Genomic DNA, 17,545 nt, shown 5'->3' on the forward strand with positions numbered 1-17,545 from the left:
TTCTTCTCACAATGGCTTTGTCACTCCTGGCTTCTGGCCAACCGCCTCCCCCAAGGTGCAGTCTCTACATTACAGGAAGATTTGGTTCCATCCCGTGGCCTTGTAAGAGAAAAGTCCAGCCAAAATGCCACTCCAATCATCTCCTCCATCTAGGGCACTTCTCATCTGCTGGTATTTCTTCACTCACTCAAGCCTTCTTCTCATCTGCCCATCCTCCATCCCCTCTAAACTCTCAGCTGGGGAGGATCCGTGTTTTTACAGCTTGCATTGTCCGAGCACCAAAGGGGTGAAAACTCCAGCAGAGGTCTGCCCGCGGCTCAGCACCTTGGGCCCCCCCCCCCCCCCTTCTTCTCCTGGCCATGGTGCCAGCACAAGATATCAAATTCAAGCCAGCACAGTCTCTATCACTCTCTCGTGGGGAGGGCTGCCCAAACATCCCAGGTCTCCTCCACCCTGCACCTTGCAGGGCTGTGGCTTCCCTCCCCACAGGCCGCATGGCCTCCCCTGCCCCACCCAGACACAGCTGGGCAGGGGAGAGATCAGATCAACTCACCGCCGGATCAAAAGAGGAAGTTCTCTGGGAATCCTCTGCTTTTAACCCGTGTGTTCTCAGAGGTGTATCCAAAACCTCAGTGGCCACCATAGGTGCCAATTTAAAATCTGGCCACTGATTGGTTTGACCACAACTTTTCCAGAAACACACTTCCGGGCCAAACCACAACACACTGTAATCTTGCTTCTTGTCCCTTCCCAGTACATGGAGAGTGTGGATGTATGGACTGCCATAAAAAACTACATCTAAAGTTTAAAAATTCTTTCCCACTTACTGGGTCCCATTTACTGTGCCTTCAAAAAAGTGAAGACTTCATCACAGTGTATAAATTCACAATTCAGTGTTAAAACTGAATCTTGTTTTTTATAGAGCTATTGTTCTTTGCCTTGCTTCCCCACTCCCCCACCCCCCCCCCCCAAAAAAAAAAAGTTTCTGCATATGCAAGTCCCAACAGGAAACCAAAACTGAGCCTTTTCACTTAAGCATGGGATCAGTTGAAGTTTAACTTCCCCTGTAAGCGTGATATGGCAATGAAAAACCCTTGCCACAAAACTTGTAGATGTCTGGAAAACACACTTCATTGAAATAGCTCAAGGTCTTGACCTCTTTGGTTATAAAAGGCACACTGCTTTAACTTGTGTTATATTTAGTGAATGAGTGATAAAATTGTCATGGTATGAGAAGGTGGAAAGATCAAACTGGAGTTATTTTCCTTGTAAAGGTGACTTTGCTTTTAAGAGGAATAAATGGTATCAGTTTTCAAATGCTTCTTTCAATACATCTGATTCCCAGTGAAAAAGTATTTTGTTGCAGAACAAGAGGTTTTGATATATTTTTTTCCATGCCATTAGTAATAATAACTGAGATGAAGTGTTTCTGTTTGCTGACCAACTGAGTTGCAGTAAATAATGTCATTCCCAGGGTTCTGCAGTGTATGGTACCTGGTACAACAGCAGCCCTGCTTGCAGTACAACTGTAGAAGATGCCTCCAAGCCAATTCCTCTTCTGCTGCCTGTGGTCTTACTGGCTTCCACCCTGAGCACAGCTTTCACATCACTGCCCTATGCATGGGATCAGCTCAATCAATTCTGAGTGGGGTCAAAACCTTCCAAGTAAGAATAATGTAATGCCTGTGGTTGAGGGAGTAGGGCAGGAAGACTCTTTCAGTAGGAGGATGTTAAGGGTAGTATTACACCATACCATTTGTCCCACCACCTGTATCTTGCACCTGTGTAAAATTCTGTCCTTAAGCCCAGGATTTCGCATTTTTTTTCTGCAACTAGGTGTTTGGTCTGGTTTGTTAAAATGGGAAATACTGCTATGAGAAGCAGAATGACAATAGATACAAATCATGGAACACTGGTGGTTCTCATGTGCTGATCTTACCAGGTGTTGAGTTTCCCTTCCAAAGGAGGTGCCCAGTGCTTGTGTTTCTTCTTACCAGCCTGGACTGAAAAATATGAAGGGCTTCAGGACTGGGGCCTCAAAGAGTTAAATACACAGGAGTATTAATCAGTGAATATTTAGGTCATGGAGGACTGAAACTGAAGAAAGACAGAACATTACTGACAGCTGGGGGTTTATGTTGGTCATGGACTGGGGAATATCTTCTGGTAGTAGTAGCAGCAAACTTAGACTTTGTTAATTGTAGTTTCTATTGTGTTTATATTCTTAGTTGCATAGCTGTTGCTTTGCAAGAGGCGAGGTGTTGAATAAATCTTCAAATGGGCTTTCTAGAATCATTACTTGTGTCTTTTATCATGTCCTGCAGCACTAGTTGGAGCTAACTTCCTAATAATCACAGACATTTTGAAGATCGCCTTTAATCTTCAGGTAATTTATAGTCTTTTCTGAGAAAATGGTTACAAAATTAAATGTCTTATTGACTTTTTACAGGGCTCTTGCTGTCATTTTATTGTAAAAGCTCCATACCTTCTAGGTGATTTCTCATGGGCAGCTCCTAGCAATACTGACTCCTTCTTCACAGCACAGCCAACAAGCTCTAACTTCTCAACCAGCCAACCTATTCTTTTACAATACCCATCCTAATTGGTATATATATATAAATATATATATGAGCTGTGGCCTGTTAAGGGAAGGGCTGTTCCTAATTCAGCTGTAACTCCTTAGGGGTGAGATTGCCTTCATCACTATCTCTATTCTCCTGCATTCCATCCATCCACAATTCCCCCTTTTCTTTTAATTACAAAGTTGCAGTATCTCATGAAAAATATGTCCAAGTAAATTGGCATTATAACACATTTCACATATCTCACTTAGGACTAACAGTTATATGAATGCTCAGGCAACATACCACAGTAAGAACATAGGTTTCAAAGTTCTGGTTTGGTTTTGCTTTTCACAGTCTAGAATATCAACTTAAGGCTTTTCATAAACTAATGTTGTGTTTACTATCTTTTGCAAGGCTCTTGGAAAAGATAGTAAACCCAGTACAATCATCTTGTGTAATTTCCATTTAACTTTAGAATATATCCGTGCACTGACCTTAATTCATTACCCAAACTTACGTTACTTATCATCAGAAACCCTTATACTTCTAGAATATTTACAATATCAATAGCTGTACAACTTTATAAGGCAACTCACAAGAATAAGTTAAAGGCTAATATATTAAGATAGCAACAAATCAACAGTTACATAATTTTATCAATAGCTATAGTACTTTGAGCAACATTGATACAGTATTTGTCAAGTGTACTTATCCTTATGGAATATAAACTTTTACACTTATGCTGAATCAAAGATTAATAGTTGCAATTCACAAACAAAATGCACACATTTTATCCACCAACAAATACACTGTACTAAATAATAGAGCTACTCTTTCTCCAGCTCACACTGCTGCTTTAGTAATTCTCTTCTTCCTTTTTGTTGTATTAGTTGACCACTGCAAGCCTCTCTTGTCCTGCTCTGTTTTCCACTCTTTTAAAGTCTTATAAAGTGATTTCCAGGTGGCAGCCAAATCTGCAGCTGCCTTGCCCCCTTTTTGATACTGTATCTCACAGTCTTTCCTCAGCTTCTTTCCATGTATATAAAACAGTCTATTATTCACTTGATATATTATTTCCCATTGTGTCCCCAGTGGCTCACCTGTATCTCAGGTGTCAAAGTCAGCCAGGTCCAGACCAGCCAGCTTCCCTGTGCTACTCTCAGTGCTATTCTGGGCTCCATCTCCAGCTGCACCTCACCCTACAGCCCAATTTGGAATCACATCAGGTTACAGTGGAGATGGTCACTATACAATTTTAGAGGGCTTTTCTTACATGTTGTCTGCGCAGCTCTGAATCTGCCTCTCAGAGTTCCACATTGTTTTTTATTCCAGAGCTAGGCCTCTCTTACGTGTTGTCTGCTCATACAGCAGTGACTTAGCAAACTTCTCAGAAGGCTTCTCTTCACGCATTGTCTTGTCTCTCCACAACACTGTTCAATTGCTTAATGCTGTCGCGATGCTGCTTCTCCAAGTCTTCCTTGCCATCAAGCACCTGTTTTAAATGCTGCAACTTCTCTTCTAATTCCTTAATCTTTTTGTTCTGTTCAGTGTTAATATACTCCCTCTCCTTCTATTTGGCTCTTAAATTCTTAATAATGGTAGAATTCTGCAGCTACTGTTTGGAAAGCTTTTTCCCTGCCTCCATTAATCCTTTGATTTGCTCTTCCCGTTCTTTTAAAAATTCAGCAGTTTCATTGGTATTAAGCCTAGTAGCCAATTTCGCTTTAATGGTCTTTACTTTCTTTTTAGCTGCATCTCTCTTTTGCAGGCTAGTTGGAGATTCTTCTCAGCATCTGTAATTCTAAACATTTCATCTTTGAGGTTATCATAAGCTTCTCCCAAGCAGGTCCTTCTTCCTTAGGGATGGTGTTTCACATGTCCAGATTTCTAGACTCTCAGGTCTGTTTATATTTCTTTCAATTTCTCACGTCTGCCTGGCTATAACTCATCTGGCCCTTGGTCCTCCTGACTAGGTCCCAGGCTCCTAATCTGCCTGTCTCCACTGACTTGCTGCTCTTAAGTCTGTGGTCATCTTCCTGAGTCACCTCAGGATCACATTGCTTCCTTTTTCCCAAACCACGACGGGAGCATCTTTTTACTGTTCTCTGCAGTTCTCTACCCAAACCACCATGGAATCACCAATTATTGTCATTTTATTGCAAAAGCTCCATACCTTCTAGGTGATTTCTCATGGGCAGCTCCTCACAATACTGACTCCTTCTTCACAGCACAGCCAACACTATCTAACTTGCCAGCCAGCCTACTCTTTTACAATATACATCCTCATTGGATCTAGCTGTGGCCTATTAAGGGCAGGCCTGTTCCTAATTCAGCTGTAACTCCTTAGGGGTGAGATTACCTTCATCACTATATCTGTTCTCTTGCATTCCATCCATCCACAGGCTCTGACCCATAAATCACTTCTCAGTGAAGTGATTTATGGGTAAGAGTGATTGGACAGTTCTAATTTGAAATGTGTGGTATACAGGCTTTGCCCTGTCCTGGAAGGCTTTGGTTCCTAACGGCAGGGCTTTTTAGTCTTACCTGACTGTAAAATGTCATTGAACATCTACATAAGAATGGTAATGATGAGCTTACACTGTGTGTATGTCCCCGGGGAGAGATGAAACTCCTGCCTGCTGTCCCTGATGCCCAGATGGTGGTGACTCTTAAAAGGCTTGTTTGCATCCTCTTTGAACACCAAAACTGCTTGAAGCCTTTGCCACTTTCAGGTGATTAAACAATCAAATTTAACAATTAGTTTGTTTAATTTTTTTTTCAAATGTTAAAACCCAGTAGTTTTAATTTAACATTAGCATGTGCATTTCCAATAGATTGCTGAGTCGATTGGAATTTTATGCTGTTAAATGTTATTACAATTTAGGTTCTTTAGTCAAAGAAGCCAATATATTGTTATGGCTTTTATATAGCTTTTGTATTTTTAATTCTGAAAATGTTTTGAAATAAAGTATATCTTACTGAACAGAAGAAGGAGGAAACCTAGTGTATAATATAGTTTAGAATGTGTGGTAAATTGAATTTTACTTGATATGGAGAAATTTGTATATAGAATGAATTCCTTCGTGGAACTGTAATCTAGCTGTTGTAATTCCATCATCAAATGAGGTCACTAAGCTGAAGTATTTGGAGAACATCCCTGGTTGGGTCACTTATTTTGAAAACTGCCTATGCTTTGAGTATGCTATGCACACTGGCATTCAAATATTATTTAATATTTTTAAATGACAGGTACAGACTTGCTACAACATGTATTGGGTAGACGCTCGTATTAAATGCAAAAAGAACAGGAGATTGATGCAATTAATGTTTGTTATGCTAAGCCAGTCACACATTCCTGTTATCAAATGTATCTCCTTGTAGAAGATTAGTAGAAGATGAATGTAGTAGTCCTCTGTAGAGTGCATCTTGTGCTCTGTGCCTTTCTGAACATATATCTGTAGCAGGGGATGTTGCCTTTTCGTGCATCTGAGAATTTCAAACTGGCTGCTCTGAGGAGAGGAAGAGGGATCTGTTCAGTCCAAGAATGTTTTTTATAGATATTTGTAGCTATGATATTTTATGAAAAATCCTTTCTTAGGATTTTTCCCCTCCTGAGGAGCTGAAGGCCCCAGGAAAGAAATGTAAACAATAACTATCTGCTGCTGTGAAATGCAACAGGTGCATCTTCCATTGGTCCATGTGGATTGTTTTCACTTGATGACCAGTCACAGCCACCTGTGCCAAGGCTGTGAGCAGTCACAAGATTTTGTTACACATTCTATTTTATTCTTGTTCTTTATAGCCTTCTGATAATTCTTTTCTCTCTGTTCATTTAGTATAGTTTTTATGTAGTATTTTAGTATAATATATAAGATAATAAATAAGCCTTCGGGGAAAATGGAGTCAAACCTGGTGTCTCCATACATGGAGTGTTCACCTCAACAGATATTGAGTTGGGAATGCTGTAGGAGCTGCATTCAAGTATCTGGGCAGGAAGAGAAGGTGCACCATGGTGAGAAAGAAGAAACACTTGGATATGTGACCTGAAAATTGGAGAGATTACCTTGGATTTTAACTTGTTTCTAGTTTTATTTTGTTTGTTTTTTCACAAGGCCAGATTGGATGGGGCTCTGACCAATGTAGTCTAGTAGATGTCCTTGCCCATGGCAGATGTTGGAACAAGATAATCTTCAAGGTCCCCTCCAGCCTAAACCATGTGATTATGTAACTCTGCAGGGAGCAAAATATCCGATTCTTCCTGACCATTAGTGCAAATGGGCTTTTCAGTTAAAAAACATCTTGAAGCAATCATTTTGCTTGAAAGTCTGATTTTTCCTTTGCCGCAGTACAAAACTGATCAAAGTGTTCTATTCTGAGAACTGATCAGAGTGTTCTATTCTGAGAACACAGCTTTAGCCAGTGGACACTGGCGCTCAGGGCTGGTCCCTCTGAGTATGTCTCCATGGAGCGTTTGCAGGAAGCTGAGAGGTGAGGCAGGAACACAGAAGAGGAATGGCGCCACAGCACAGTGATGTGGTATGGAGTGCAGGTGGGGAACACCAGGTCTGTGTGCTGGTCTGTGCACGACAGGATGTGCACAACAGGCTGTGCACTTGGCCTAACTTAGAAATTGCCAGAGCTGCAGCAGTCCTGTTTGGCTTCTCTGAGAGCTGTCCTTTCTGAGCAGTACAGGTGGGGAGACATGGCTGGTGCAGACTTTGCATATATTTATGAATGCCAGATTTGAATATGGAGGGATGATGCCTGAGCTCCAAGCATCTCTGAATTAGTCTGAGTTTATTTGTGAGCTAGGATAACATGGCTTAAGGTGCCTTTGGAGCAGTAACTTTGTGTGGTGACAATCTGTTGCTGTCGAGGCGGTCACGACACGAAGCAGAGACTACAAGCAGTCTCAGATGGCAACTTTTTATTATCAAACATGGCTGATCTTTTATACACTTTCTAATTGTTCATGCTTCTTCTATCTTAACTATTGGACACAATAAATCAACATAATACCATTGGTGAAAAGTTACAGTGACTTAATTAACTTTCTATAAATAATTTGTGCAGCTGTGAAGTTCTCTTCTTTCTTCAGTTCTCTTGGTCTCCTTGGTTACAGCCTTGGAGAGAGCTTCTTATCAGCTTCTTCTTTCTTCTCAGCTTCTTCTCGCTCCTTTAGCTAACAGGCCCGCTGTTAGCTCCTTCTACAACAATCATCACAGTGTTTTGAGGAGTCTGCCCATCATATGCAGAAGCTGACCCAATTGCCGTAGGGCAGTGTGGCTAAGGACTGTGCCAACTGTCATGATCAATGACAGTTAATGAGTTGGTGTGTATCAATCATGCCCAGAGTGGAGCAGGGTGGCCAGGGTATCATCAGACCTTATTGCTATTCATGTATACATGTGTTTGGTAGTTTTTGTTTTTCTTTTTTAAAGGGCTATGGAGGGTTCAGTGGTGTTTGCTGACACCAGCATGCTGTAAAAGGAAGTGTCCTAGGCAATTTGGACATGTATTAATGTTACTGTTTTGTTCTTTGTTGATGGGTGCCAACTCAGATCCTCACATTACATGTAAAGATATTGCACTGAAAGGTGTCTTGTTCCTCTCCTTTTGAAGTCGGCAGCAGTTAAAGCTCTCTGGGGCCAATATGCCATAATACATCTGAAAAAACTCCAACCAAACAAAAATTATTTATCCACAACCTATTCTAAGCAACTGGATTATGATGTTATTACTAAATTACACTTTCACTGTCAATTATTATAAGAACTCAAGATTGCAAATTCATTACAAGAGTCACTTATCTGAAATAATCTTGTAATGATTTTTTCTTTTACTGTTTTTCTTCTGCAGTGAAAATTCTTTGCATTTTTCCTAATAGCATCTAAATTTCTGTAATGACTTTTATTTTTAATCCCTCCAGTCATCCTTTCTTAATAATGCAGCTTTGCCAACAAACATACATTGTATGCATGGAGATTTCTCTAATAATGAAAGAATAATATGGAATAATGTTGCAGAAATTATGTAGAAACCAGTAATTATTGAAACAATGACTGCCCTGCAGTATGTGCTGATTTATGCAACATAATTTTAGACAAAAATATTCAGCTATCCTGTGCAAGTGGCATAGTTTATAATTATCCGTATATATTGGAAAATGCTAGTTGCCTGTTATATTTTATCTAATGATAGACCACACTCTAAGTTAACTTCAGAATTGAAAGCTATCACCTAAACAAGACAGAATGTGTATTATTTTCACAATAATAATTTGAATGCATATTTTGGGTTAATGATCTGATTCTGAAATTGTTGCCTGTTCCTGTCCAGCTTGAGCTTCCAATTTCTTTTTAAAAATATTTAAAAATATTTTCTGGCAGAATTGTAATTCAATTTTGACATGAAGTGTATTGTTTTTTCTTTGGAATGAAGATCTAGCAGTCATTCACTAGGATTTTATTTTTTGTGATTTATAACTGATGTCCCAAATGATAACTTGGGTTCTTGAAAAATGTCTTTGGTTTTCACATTGGAGTGGCTATGGATTGGATGAAAATGCAACTGTAGATAACTGGAGAGGTGGAATAGTTGCTATAGATACAATTAATTAACTGAAGTTTTGTTGGGAAAACTAATACCAATTCCTTTTATTCCAGTTTTTCTCTGTATTCTATATTGCAGGCCTTTGATATGGTGTTACTTTTTTTGGAGCTTGTCAGGCTGAAATAAAGGATACTTTATACTATCCTGTGACTGGGATCCAAAATACTAGAGCTGGTTCAGTGGTTTTCAGTCTTTTCCACTTTATTTATCTGTCCATTGTTCCCATGGACACCTTTAACCTTTCCCAGGTTCTTTTTATTGCTCTCACTTGGGATCTTAGAGACTGTGGATCACAGAGTGAGAGGAAGCATTGATCTAAGCTAAGGAGATGGTCATGCAAGTGAAAGGATGCTATTTGCTCTTTGCTCTTGGTTCCTCCATCTGCAATGTACCTAATATGTTTGCATGTTCCCTCAGAGCTGGAAGAGATGTGGAGCTTGACCTCAGGAGCAGCTCTGGGATAACCTGGGTGTGTAGGTCTCTGGAGGAGAAGGGTGCAGAGCCCGAGGCTGCAGAGAAGGGTAAAGACTGTGTTCTCTAGTCAGCTGAGAAACCAGTGCAGTGTAGAGTGGACCTTTGGTCAATATTATAGGCTGCTCTAAGTCTCCAAAAAGTAGAGACTCACAGTGGCTAGACCCCTCCAAGGCTCTTCTTGCGCTGCATGTGCAGTCATTGTGTGGGATTGCTTTGTTGGAAGTATAGATATGAGAAGGAGGCACAGGACTAGGGATGCTTTTGCTGTTAGTCTCTCAGTGCTGTCCAGGCTCTTAAAGTCTCTTTCAAACTGCAACTGTGCTTTTGTGAGCCCTTGTGGCACTCAATCATCCAGTCTGCAGCAGAGGCACCACAGTGACGTGTTTGCTTCTCATTGCTGCCCATGTTCACATCATCAGTCAGAAATGTTTTTTTCTGTGTCCTTTTCTCAATAAAGGACTTATTTTTTGAGAACATTATTCATTGATAATTTACATTGTTATTTTGTTACATTTGTTTTAAAAGGGACAAAAATATTATTATGCATGTCATATTGTAATATGTGTGATTGACCTAGTCAAACCAGGTCCTTAGCAGCCTACTCTGAGTGGCCCTGCTTTGAGCAGAGGGGATGGACTGGGTGATCTCCACAAGTCCCTTCCAACCTCAAAGAATCTGTGGCTTGGCCATTTTCTAGCAAAGCTCTCAACTTCAAGTAGGGTGTTACTGAGCCACCCTGAGAACTGAAATATGTCTTCTTTTAGTGATTATTGTGAAATTGTTCTGGATTTTGAAATATGCAGCTCTGCTGTCAAAATAGTGTAAAAATACTCCCTATGTTTCAATAATGAAGCTGTATTTTCTTAATTTCTGCAGCGTGGAGTGACAGCACTTTGTGATCACGCAGAAAAGCTAGTCCTGCCCTGCAATGCTCACTTCTGTAGCAAAGAATCTGAGCCCAATTTAGAGCTACTTTATATTTACCTGTTTTTATTTAGTACCTAAGTAGACTTTTAAATCAGCAAAGGCTAATTATTGATTTACTAAAACTAATGAAACAATTCAGGATTTTAAAGAGAAAGGCAGTTGGTTGGGACACTGTTGGAGATGAATTATATTGTCATTAAATCTTAAGTAGAGGGTAATTTTTATTCGTCTTGCTGGTTAAATAACATCTTACACATTGTAATGCGTAGCATTAAGAAGATGCACAGGCACATCAATTGAGCAGAGAGATATCCTTGCATGCTGCTTTTGTCATTAGGAATAATAATTTAATAAGTTTTTAGTAATAGAAGAAATTAAGCACATGAAGCCTTTTTGACATGGTTTTGAATGAAGGCTGGAATTTGTTCATAGGACTCGACTGGACTGTTTCTCATCATTTTGCCTTTTAAATCACTGGAAGGTGGGCAGTGTAATGCTTTTCTCTGTTTGGAGAACAGAAAAACTTCCCACAACTCACCAGTTCTGGGAATTTGAGATCTGCCATCTTTCTCTTTGTTCTTGGGAGAGAATCCCAAAGACAGTAAATCACACAGCTGCAGGTAACCTGAAAGGAACAAATTGAGATGGCTTTGGCTGCAGTAATTTGTTTGTAGACTAAATCTTGTTAGGATTTCACAGTAATGGATCACTCTGGTGTTGCAATTCCTGTGTTAAAGTAGTACAGATGTGAAGTTGCAGGTATATTATTAGGCTGAAATAGTTCATTGATTTGCCAAATCAGTGTAATTATTAATTGGGACTTTCATCATAATGAAAAACCTTTTACTTGTCAGGGGAAAAAGAAAAAAGCAAATTCTGCTCATCTAAGAGGAAAGCCTCAGGAATGCTGAATAAAGATTCTGCCTGCATACCTATATCAGGATCTGGTATGTGCATTTTAAAGGAGGGTCATCCAGTGTGATCATCTTAGAGGTGGTATAGACATCTGATATCAGTGAGGGCTCTGAGGCTGTCAGGCAAAATGATAGCTTCATCTTTGAAAATATGTGGTGAAAATGCATTCATAGTTGCAGCTACACACTGCACCTCATGCTCAGCTGCCTTTGGCTGATCTCTGAAGACTATAGAGTGATCAGTTTGGTATGGAGTGTTCCCTTCTGGGAGACTAGGAGTTGTCCATGGGTAAGCTTACCTGTGTCATGGAGGAAGCAGCCAGACTAAAGCTGGAGACCAGAGCTAAACCAAGTTAATTACCAGAAATATGGGATGCAAAGCAAGTTTGAATGGTGAAGAAGCAGGAGGAGGAAAAGATATGTTGAAATGCTGCTGCTGTGCTGAAAGACCCCACAGTGGGGGTGTGTGGGACTTGTCCTGTAAGTCAGAGAAATGCCCTTGCTTATGCTCACCTGGCTAGAATGAGATCAGTGAGGGTAAAATTATGGTGAGAAATACCTCAGTGTAACTAAAACTTTCTTAGAGAGAGTTCTAGCCTCTTTCAAGTGCTTAGTTTATTTTTTACTCTGTGCATGTTATCTGCACAATATTTAATCCTGAACTCTGGAAAAAATTAGAGAAAGGCCCATTATCTTCCATCTTCAATGAATCAAAGAGAAGAGAAAATCAAAGCAAAACACAGTCTTATGAATTAATGAATTCTGGGTTTCATGTTAGTTATAATGAAATATATGAATGAAAACCAATTCCCCTTTCCCCTTCTAAATTAGGCACATGCAACAACTTAAGATGGACTTTGATGTCTGGACCTTGGCATCTGTGGCTTGGCCTATGCAGGAATTGAGTCTTGAAATCTACTGCTGAAGTTAAACTAGTTGCTTTGCATTTCATCACACAAAAGTAGGACACGACTTGTATGTACCAAAGAAATTAGTCTGGCTGCTCATCCCTTCTTGCCTCCATTTCTCTAGTAGAGGAACGGTGTTTGACAGTCCCACGTGAAGGGTGAATCTCCTGACGTGTGCAGCGTTCTGGCAGGGCTTTTGTTGCTTTCAGTGTCAGGCTGGCTGACACCTACCCCAGGCTCCTTCTCCTTTTCTTTGTCACTCTTTATGCCTCAGTCTTTTTATGTTATCTAACCTGCTTTTCTTACTAGATGGAAGAGTCTCAGCGGTTTTTCTCTTCTACCTTTGATCTTGTGTCACAGAAAGTAACTGTGGTGATTATTTTAGCCTAATTAAACCATTTCCCCATTTGAGGGGAAAAATCAGCTAAAAGCTTCCTCCAGAAAAATGAGATTTTCACAGCTTCTTTGTTATACTTTGTGAGATCATAAAAGTTTGTAACTACCTTTCATTTATGGGGATTTGATGTTCAGTATCCCCTAACATCTATTCACTGTATTTCAATATGAAGAGCAGGCCAAATGTAAATATTGAGAAGACTATGGCTAAATGCAGGAATTTGCTTACCAATGAATAGTTTCCAGCCCTAGACAGAGATATGAAACATGTTTTTTCAAATTGGAAACCTGTTTCCTGTGTGCTTTGTCTGTTTCTTGTGTGGGAATGTCACTGGAGGTTTGAAATCATAATGACAAAGTTTCAGGGACCAGATCTGTAAAGATATGCCCACATTCTGAGGTATGATAGAAATGCTAATGCAAAAGTTACTGATGGGCATCTATGTCCAAGTCAACTGAGAGATGAAACCTAAGGGCAAACTGATACTCTCCAAAGGGATACAAATATAAACAAAATATGAAAGAATACCTCTGGTACAAGTTTGTCACAGGATAGTGTGGAAGAACTTGGGAGTTGCCACTTAGGTGGGTGTCAGTCTCTTCTCCCAGGTAACAAGTGACAGGACAAGATTAAACAGCCTCAAGTTGTGCCAGGGGAGGTTTAGATTGCATATTAGGGGAAATTTCTTCACTGAAAAGGAGGTCAAGCCCAGCACAGGCTTCTCAGGACAGTGGTGGAGTGCTCAAAAAGTGTAAGCCTTCAAAAATGTTCAAAAAAATGTGTAGAGGTGACACCTGGGGGACATGGTTTAGTGGTGAACATGCAGATGATGGGGGGATTGATGGTTCAATGTGGTGCTCTTAGAAATCTTTTCTAATCTTAACCATTCTGTGATCCTGTGATATGGTGGAGAAGCACAAAATGTTGATATTGATTCAGGATATTTACTGTGTAGTTCATTATCCCACTCAGCTGCACTGCAGAAACAGATCTAGAAATTACAATTTTTCGTTAAACCACATGAACATATATGACTACTTAAAAAAATCTCCCAAGCCCCCACAAAATCCATCAGTCCTTATCTGCTCTCCAGCAGAGTTTAAATTATAATCACTTAGAAGTTTATTAGCAAAAAAATAATTACATGTGGAGTTTTCCACTCTTGGGACTTGCATCTGTCTACTGTTTTGATAACAGTGATGCACAGTGAGGGGCTGCTTCCCCACACTCCCTCCTCTGCAGTAGATTGTCAGGCTGGACTTGTCCCTGGAATGCCAGCTGGATGAGCCAGGTGCCTTCTTACAGGGAGGCTTAAGTACAACCCTGTCATTTGGGGCTGACTCCTGTGACTGAAGGGAGGCTGGGGCTGAGCGGCAGACTGCATGTCCTCGGTGTCTGTGTGGATGTTCACAGAGGATTCAATTAAAACACAGTTAGTAAAAACACAAGACTTTTTTTTTTTTTAACTTTGTACCAATAACCCCTTGAGCTGAAGGTAAGTTCTTGCTAACTGCAGTACCACATCCTGTTTCATACAGGAAAGAAAAATATTTTTGTTTCGGGGCTTTGTTGTGCCTGTTGTTCGTCCTGGAGGAGAACATATTCTGTGGTGCTTTTTCTTTTTCATTTTCCTTTTGAGTGAATTTATTCTGTTCTCAGTATGGCTTTTCTGGTTGTTGCTTCCACTCCTTCCCCCTTGGAATCCCTTGGGTTGGAAGCTGGCCCTTCTTCCCATTCAGCTGATGTGGTTTTCCCCTTCACTCATTTTTGGACAGAATTTGCTTGGCCGCCTGCTACAAAATAAAAATAACATAAGAAATACCACTTTCCTTCTTTACTAGGGAAAGATGACCTTCCATACAGTTAGTGATAGATTCTGAATTTTTTGTCCTGGAAAGGAGTTTAAATTTTCTCTGTGGCAACTTAGTGGGAAGTTGAGTTGATCCTGTATTAGATCTCAAGAGATGGTATCATTGCCACTGTGGTAGAAATGATGGGGCATATTTGACTGGCCTTGAAAAGATCCTTGCTTTGTGCTGTCTCTGGGGGATATAATGGCCAGCTGCACTCAGCAACATAAAACACCTAAAAGTAGAGCCTGCTTGATCTTTTCCTGCCTTTTTTCCTTGCCCCAGGGTAAAATTGTATGTAATGACTTTATAGCAGCAGGATTTCTGAGATGTGCTTGTATTTTTGCCTTTTCTTTACCTTGTCATTTGGCAAGTATGAAGATTTTGTAAGGAATTTGGTTTACACATCTGTGCTAAGTAGTGCTGCAATAAAGAATTAGGAATTTGGTTTACACATCTGTGCTAAGTAGTGCTGCAATAAAGAAACATGGAAGCTTCTCATTTTTGTCACTCAGAAATCTTGTCCTGGCCATTGTAATTATATAAATGTAAAGTAAACACTTAAGAATCACTTTTATAGCCAGTTTTCAATAGCAATTTGCCATCTCACCCATGTCTGAGGGAAAGGCCCCAGAGCCTAAGCTGCTGCTGCAATGGTGGGGGGCCAGGGAGCCTGTACTGACACTGCATTCCTGCTTCAGTGCCAGCAGTATTTCTAGCTGGAGAAATGTGGGTCTGGAGTGTGAAGTTTTTTTATTTACATGCAAGATAGAAAATGAGAACTGTGCTATAGTATCCTGTCTAGGGAGCATTGAGTGGGACAAAGAGTGTGCTTTATTGTTGTGAGGAAAGGGCTGATGTAGGTCTGTTGAAAAGCTAATTCTTCAAAGGAAAGTATACCAGATTAAATGAGTAATGAAACTGCTTTCTTTAAAGCAGTTGTGGAGAAATTCCTTGCTGCAGGATCAAGTGTGAAATAACCCAGATACCTGTGCAAAGCTTTTCCAACACTCCTCTGCCTCTGGGATATGTGCTCTAGATAGGGCAATAAAAACAAGATTGCAATGACAGATACAGAGACTGCACTGAAATGAATATGTAAAAGAGGTTTTTATTCTTTGTATGTAAAAACCTGTTCAAGAAGAACAGAAGTTAGAGCTGAAAACTCCTCAGGAATATGCCTGCTGTGATTCAGATTATGAGAGATGTAAGATGTGTGCCAGCGCTGGTAAAGCACAGCCTTTATTTGGATTAGCTTGCAGGAATGTACCATAGGAGAATCTAATGAGAATAAAGGTGGTGTATTTTGATCCAGGTTTATGGAAGATACAATGACAATGATGTTCAGTAGTGACACTCAAGATGCTATGAAACATTTGTTAGAGAAAGCATCCTCACCTAAGGCAGTTAAAATTAGTCGGAACAGGATAAAAGAACACCAAATCCCAAATTCCCAAATACTAGTGTTATAGGTCTAGGGATACTATTGGTCCTTCTTGTGCTTTACATGCACAAATTTGTTAATTTCTGCAATGTGATTCTTTCACTAAAAACTTTTTTTTTTTATGTCTGTATTTCTGTGGTGGTGTGAGATGAACTGAATAGACCAAATTTCTGGCAGCCCTGCTCAGACTGAGCAATTTGTCAGGGTTGGTCAGGTTTGTGTTTTTTGTAAGAATTCAAAGCAGCAGCCCTTCTGTGGCTCCTCAGAGATGGAGTCTGCCCTGCAATGCAGCATTCATTCAAAAATTTTAGATTTTGCTTCATCCTTTATAATTTCCCATGGAGATTCTGATGGGAGAGCAGGATAGGGGAAGAAGAAGCTTTGAACATTTTCAAGACATTTGATGTAAATCTTTTAGCAAACTCCATCCCATGCTGGTAGAATTGCATTTATTGTCACTTTTGTGGTTCCTCATTATTGCCACTTTTTGTGGTCCCTCATTTCCCTTCTCAGACTGTGAAGCAGACTGAGAGTTTGCATGCTGAGAACTGTGTTTTTGTTGGTTTCCATGACATGTTACTGTTGTTACTGACTGTTTTTACATTAATATCAAACTATATTTAAGCAAAAAACTTTTTAAAAATATGAAGGAGGCCTACAAGAGAGCTGGAAAGGGACTTTTACAAGGGTATGTAGTGACAGAATAAGAGCTTAGGTTTAGGTTGGATGTTAGAAAGAAATTCTTCTCCGTGAGGTTGGTGAAGTCCTGGCACAGTTCGCCCAGAGAAGCATCAGCTGTTCCATCCCCAGAAGTATCTAAGACCAGGCTGGATGGGACTCTGAGCAACCTGGTCTAGTGGAAAGGGATTGGAACAAGATGTTTTTGTTTAAGATGCCTTCTGCTCCAAACCATTCTGAGAATCTATGATTCCATGATCTAGCTTTCTCTTTTCTATTGCAGAAGAATCAGGCTTCTATACCATCCACATCCTTTGTATTGCCTTTCAGATGGTTTGAAACTCAAACCTTGCAGTAATCTCCTGTGACTTGTGCTTAGTACAGCTCCTCCATGGGCATTTGCCACGTTTATATGCTTTGACTCACCAACCGCAGTGGGGGGGGGTCGGTCGGAAGTGAGCTGGGGGAGGTCAGTTCCTGTGAACATGGCATTTAACCCATGAAATGAAAGCTGCAACAGGAGCTGTTCTTCCTTCTTTTTAGTTGTCTTACAGATTAAGCAAGTAAGAAAAAATGTCTCTGTTCAAACACAAGTAAGTGATATGCCTCTCTTTTGGTGGGGAATTGCAGTCCATGCCATAGTCTTGCTTGCTCTGGAACATGTTTGTTTGATTGCATCTGTTTCTGAAAGCTTATGGTGGTAACTTTGCTATCACTCTTTTTGCTGAATTTGATGTTTTGGAATGCCTGAAAAATGTAAGCTACTTCTTGTCAGTG

General features: G+C 40.2%; 1 protein-coding gene and 1 long non-coding RNA gene across 14 annotated transcripts in view; one reads left to right on the forward strand and one right to left on the reverse strand.

Moving 5' to 3' along the window:
- The window catches only part of FGD3 (FYVE, RhoGEF and PH domain containing 3), a 108,544-nt gene that overhangs the window by 33,330 nt on the left and 57,669 nt on the right, over positions 1-17,545 (forward strand). The window contains exon 1 of one of the 13 annotated variants that reach the window (XM_064431915.1): positions 1,602-1,665. The exons of 10 other annotated variants lie outside the window; for them this stretch is intronic. In XM_064431915.1, the coding sequence (XP_064287985.1) occupies positions 1,617-1,665 (49 nt within the window). In that variant the 5' untranslated portion in view covers positions 1,602-1,616. Of the gene's footprint in view, positions 1-1,601; positions 1,666-4,954; positions 5,297-17,256; positions 17,362-17,545 lie in introns of those variants that run through there. 2 more of the 13 variants (XM_064431912.1, XM_064431917.1) reach the window with 2 other exon arrangements.
- On the reverse strand, positions 996-3,756 carry LOC135307506 (uncharacterized). The gene is made up of 3 exons (XR_010368247.1): positions 3,665-3,756; positions 1,940-2,003; positions 996-1,614 (listed from the first exon to the last, which is right to left on the reverse strand). It is a non-coding gene; the product is annotated as an uncharacterized LOC135307506 (long non-coding RNA).

The sequence above is a fragment of the Passer domesticus genome, chromosome 9, assembly GCF_036417665.1.
Source record: "Passer domesticus isolate bPasDom1 chromosome 9, bPasDom1.hap1, whole genome shotgun sequence".
NCBI lineage: Eukaryota > Metazoa > Chordata > Aves > Passeriformes > Passeridae > Passer > Passer domesticus.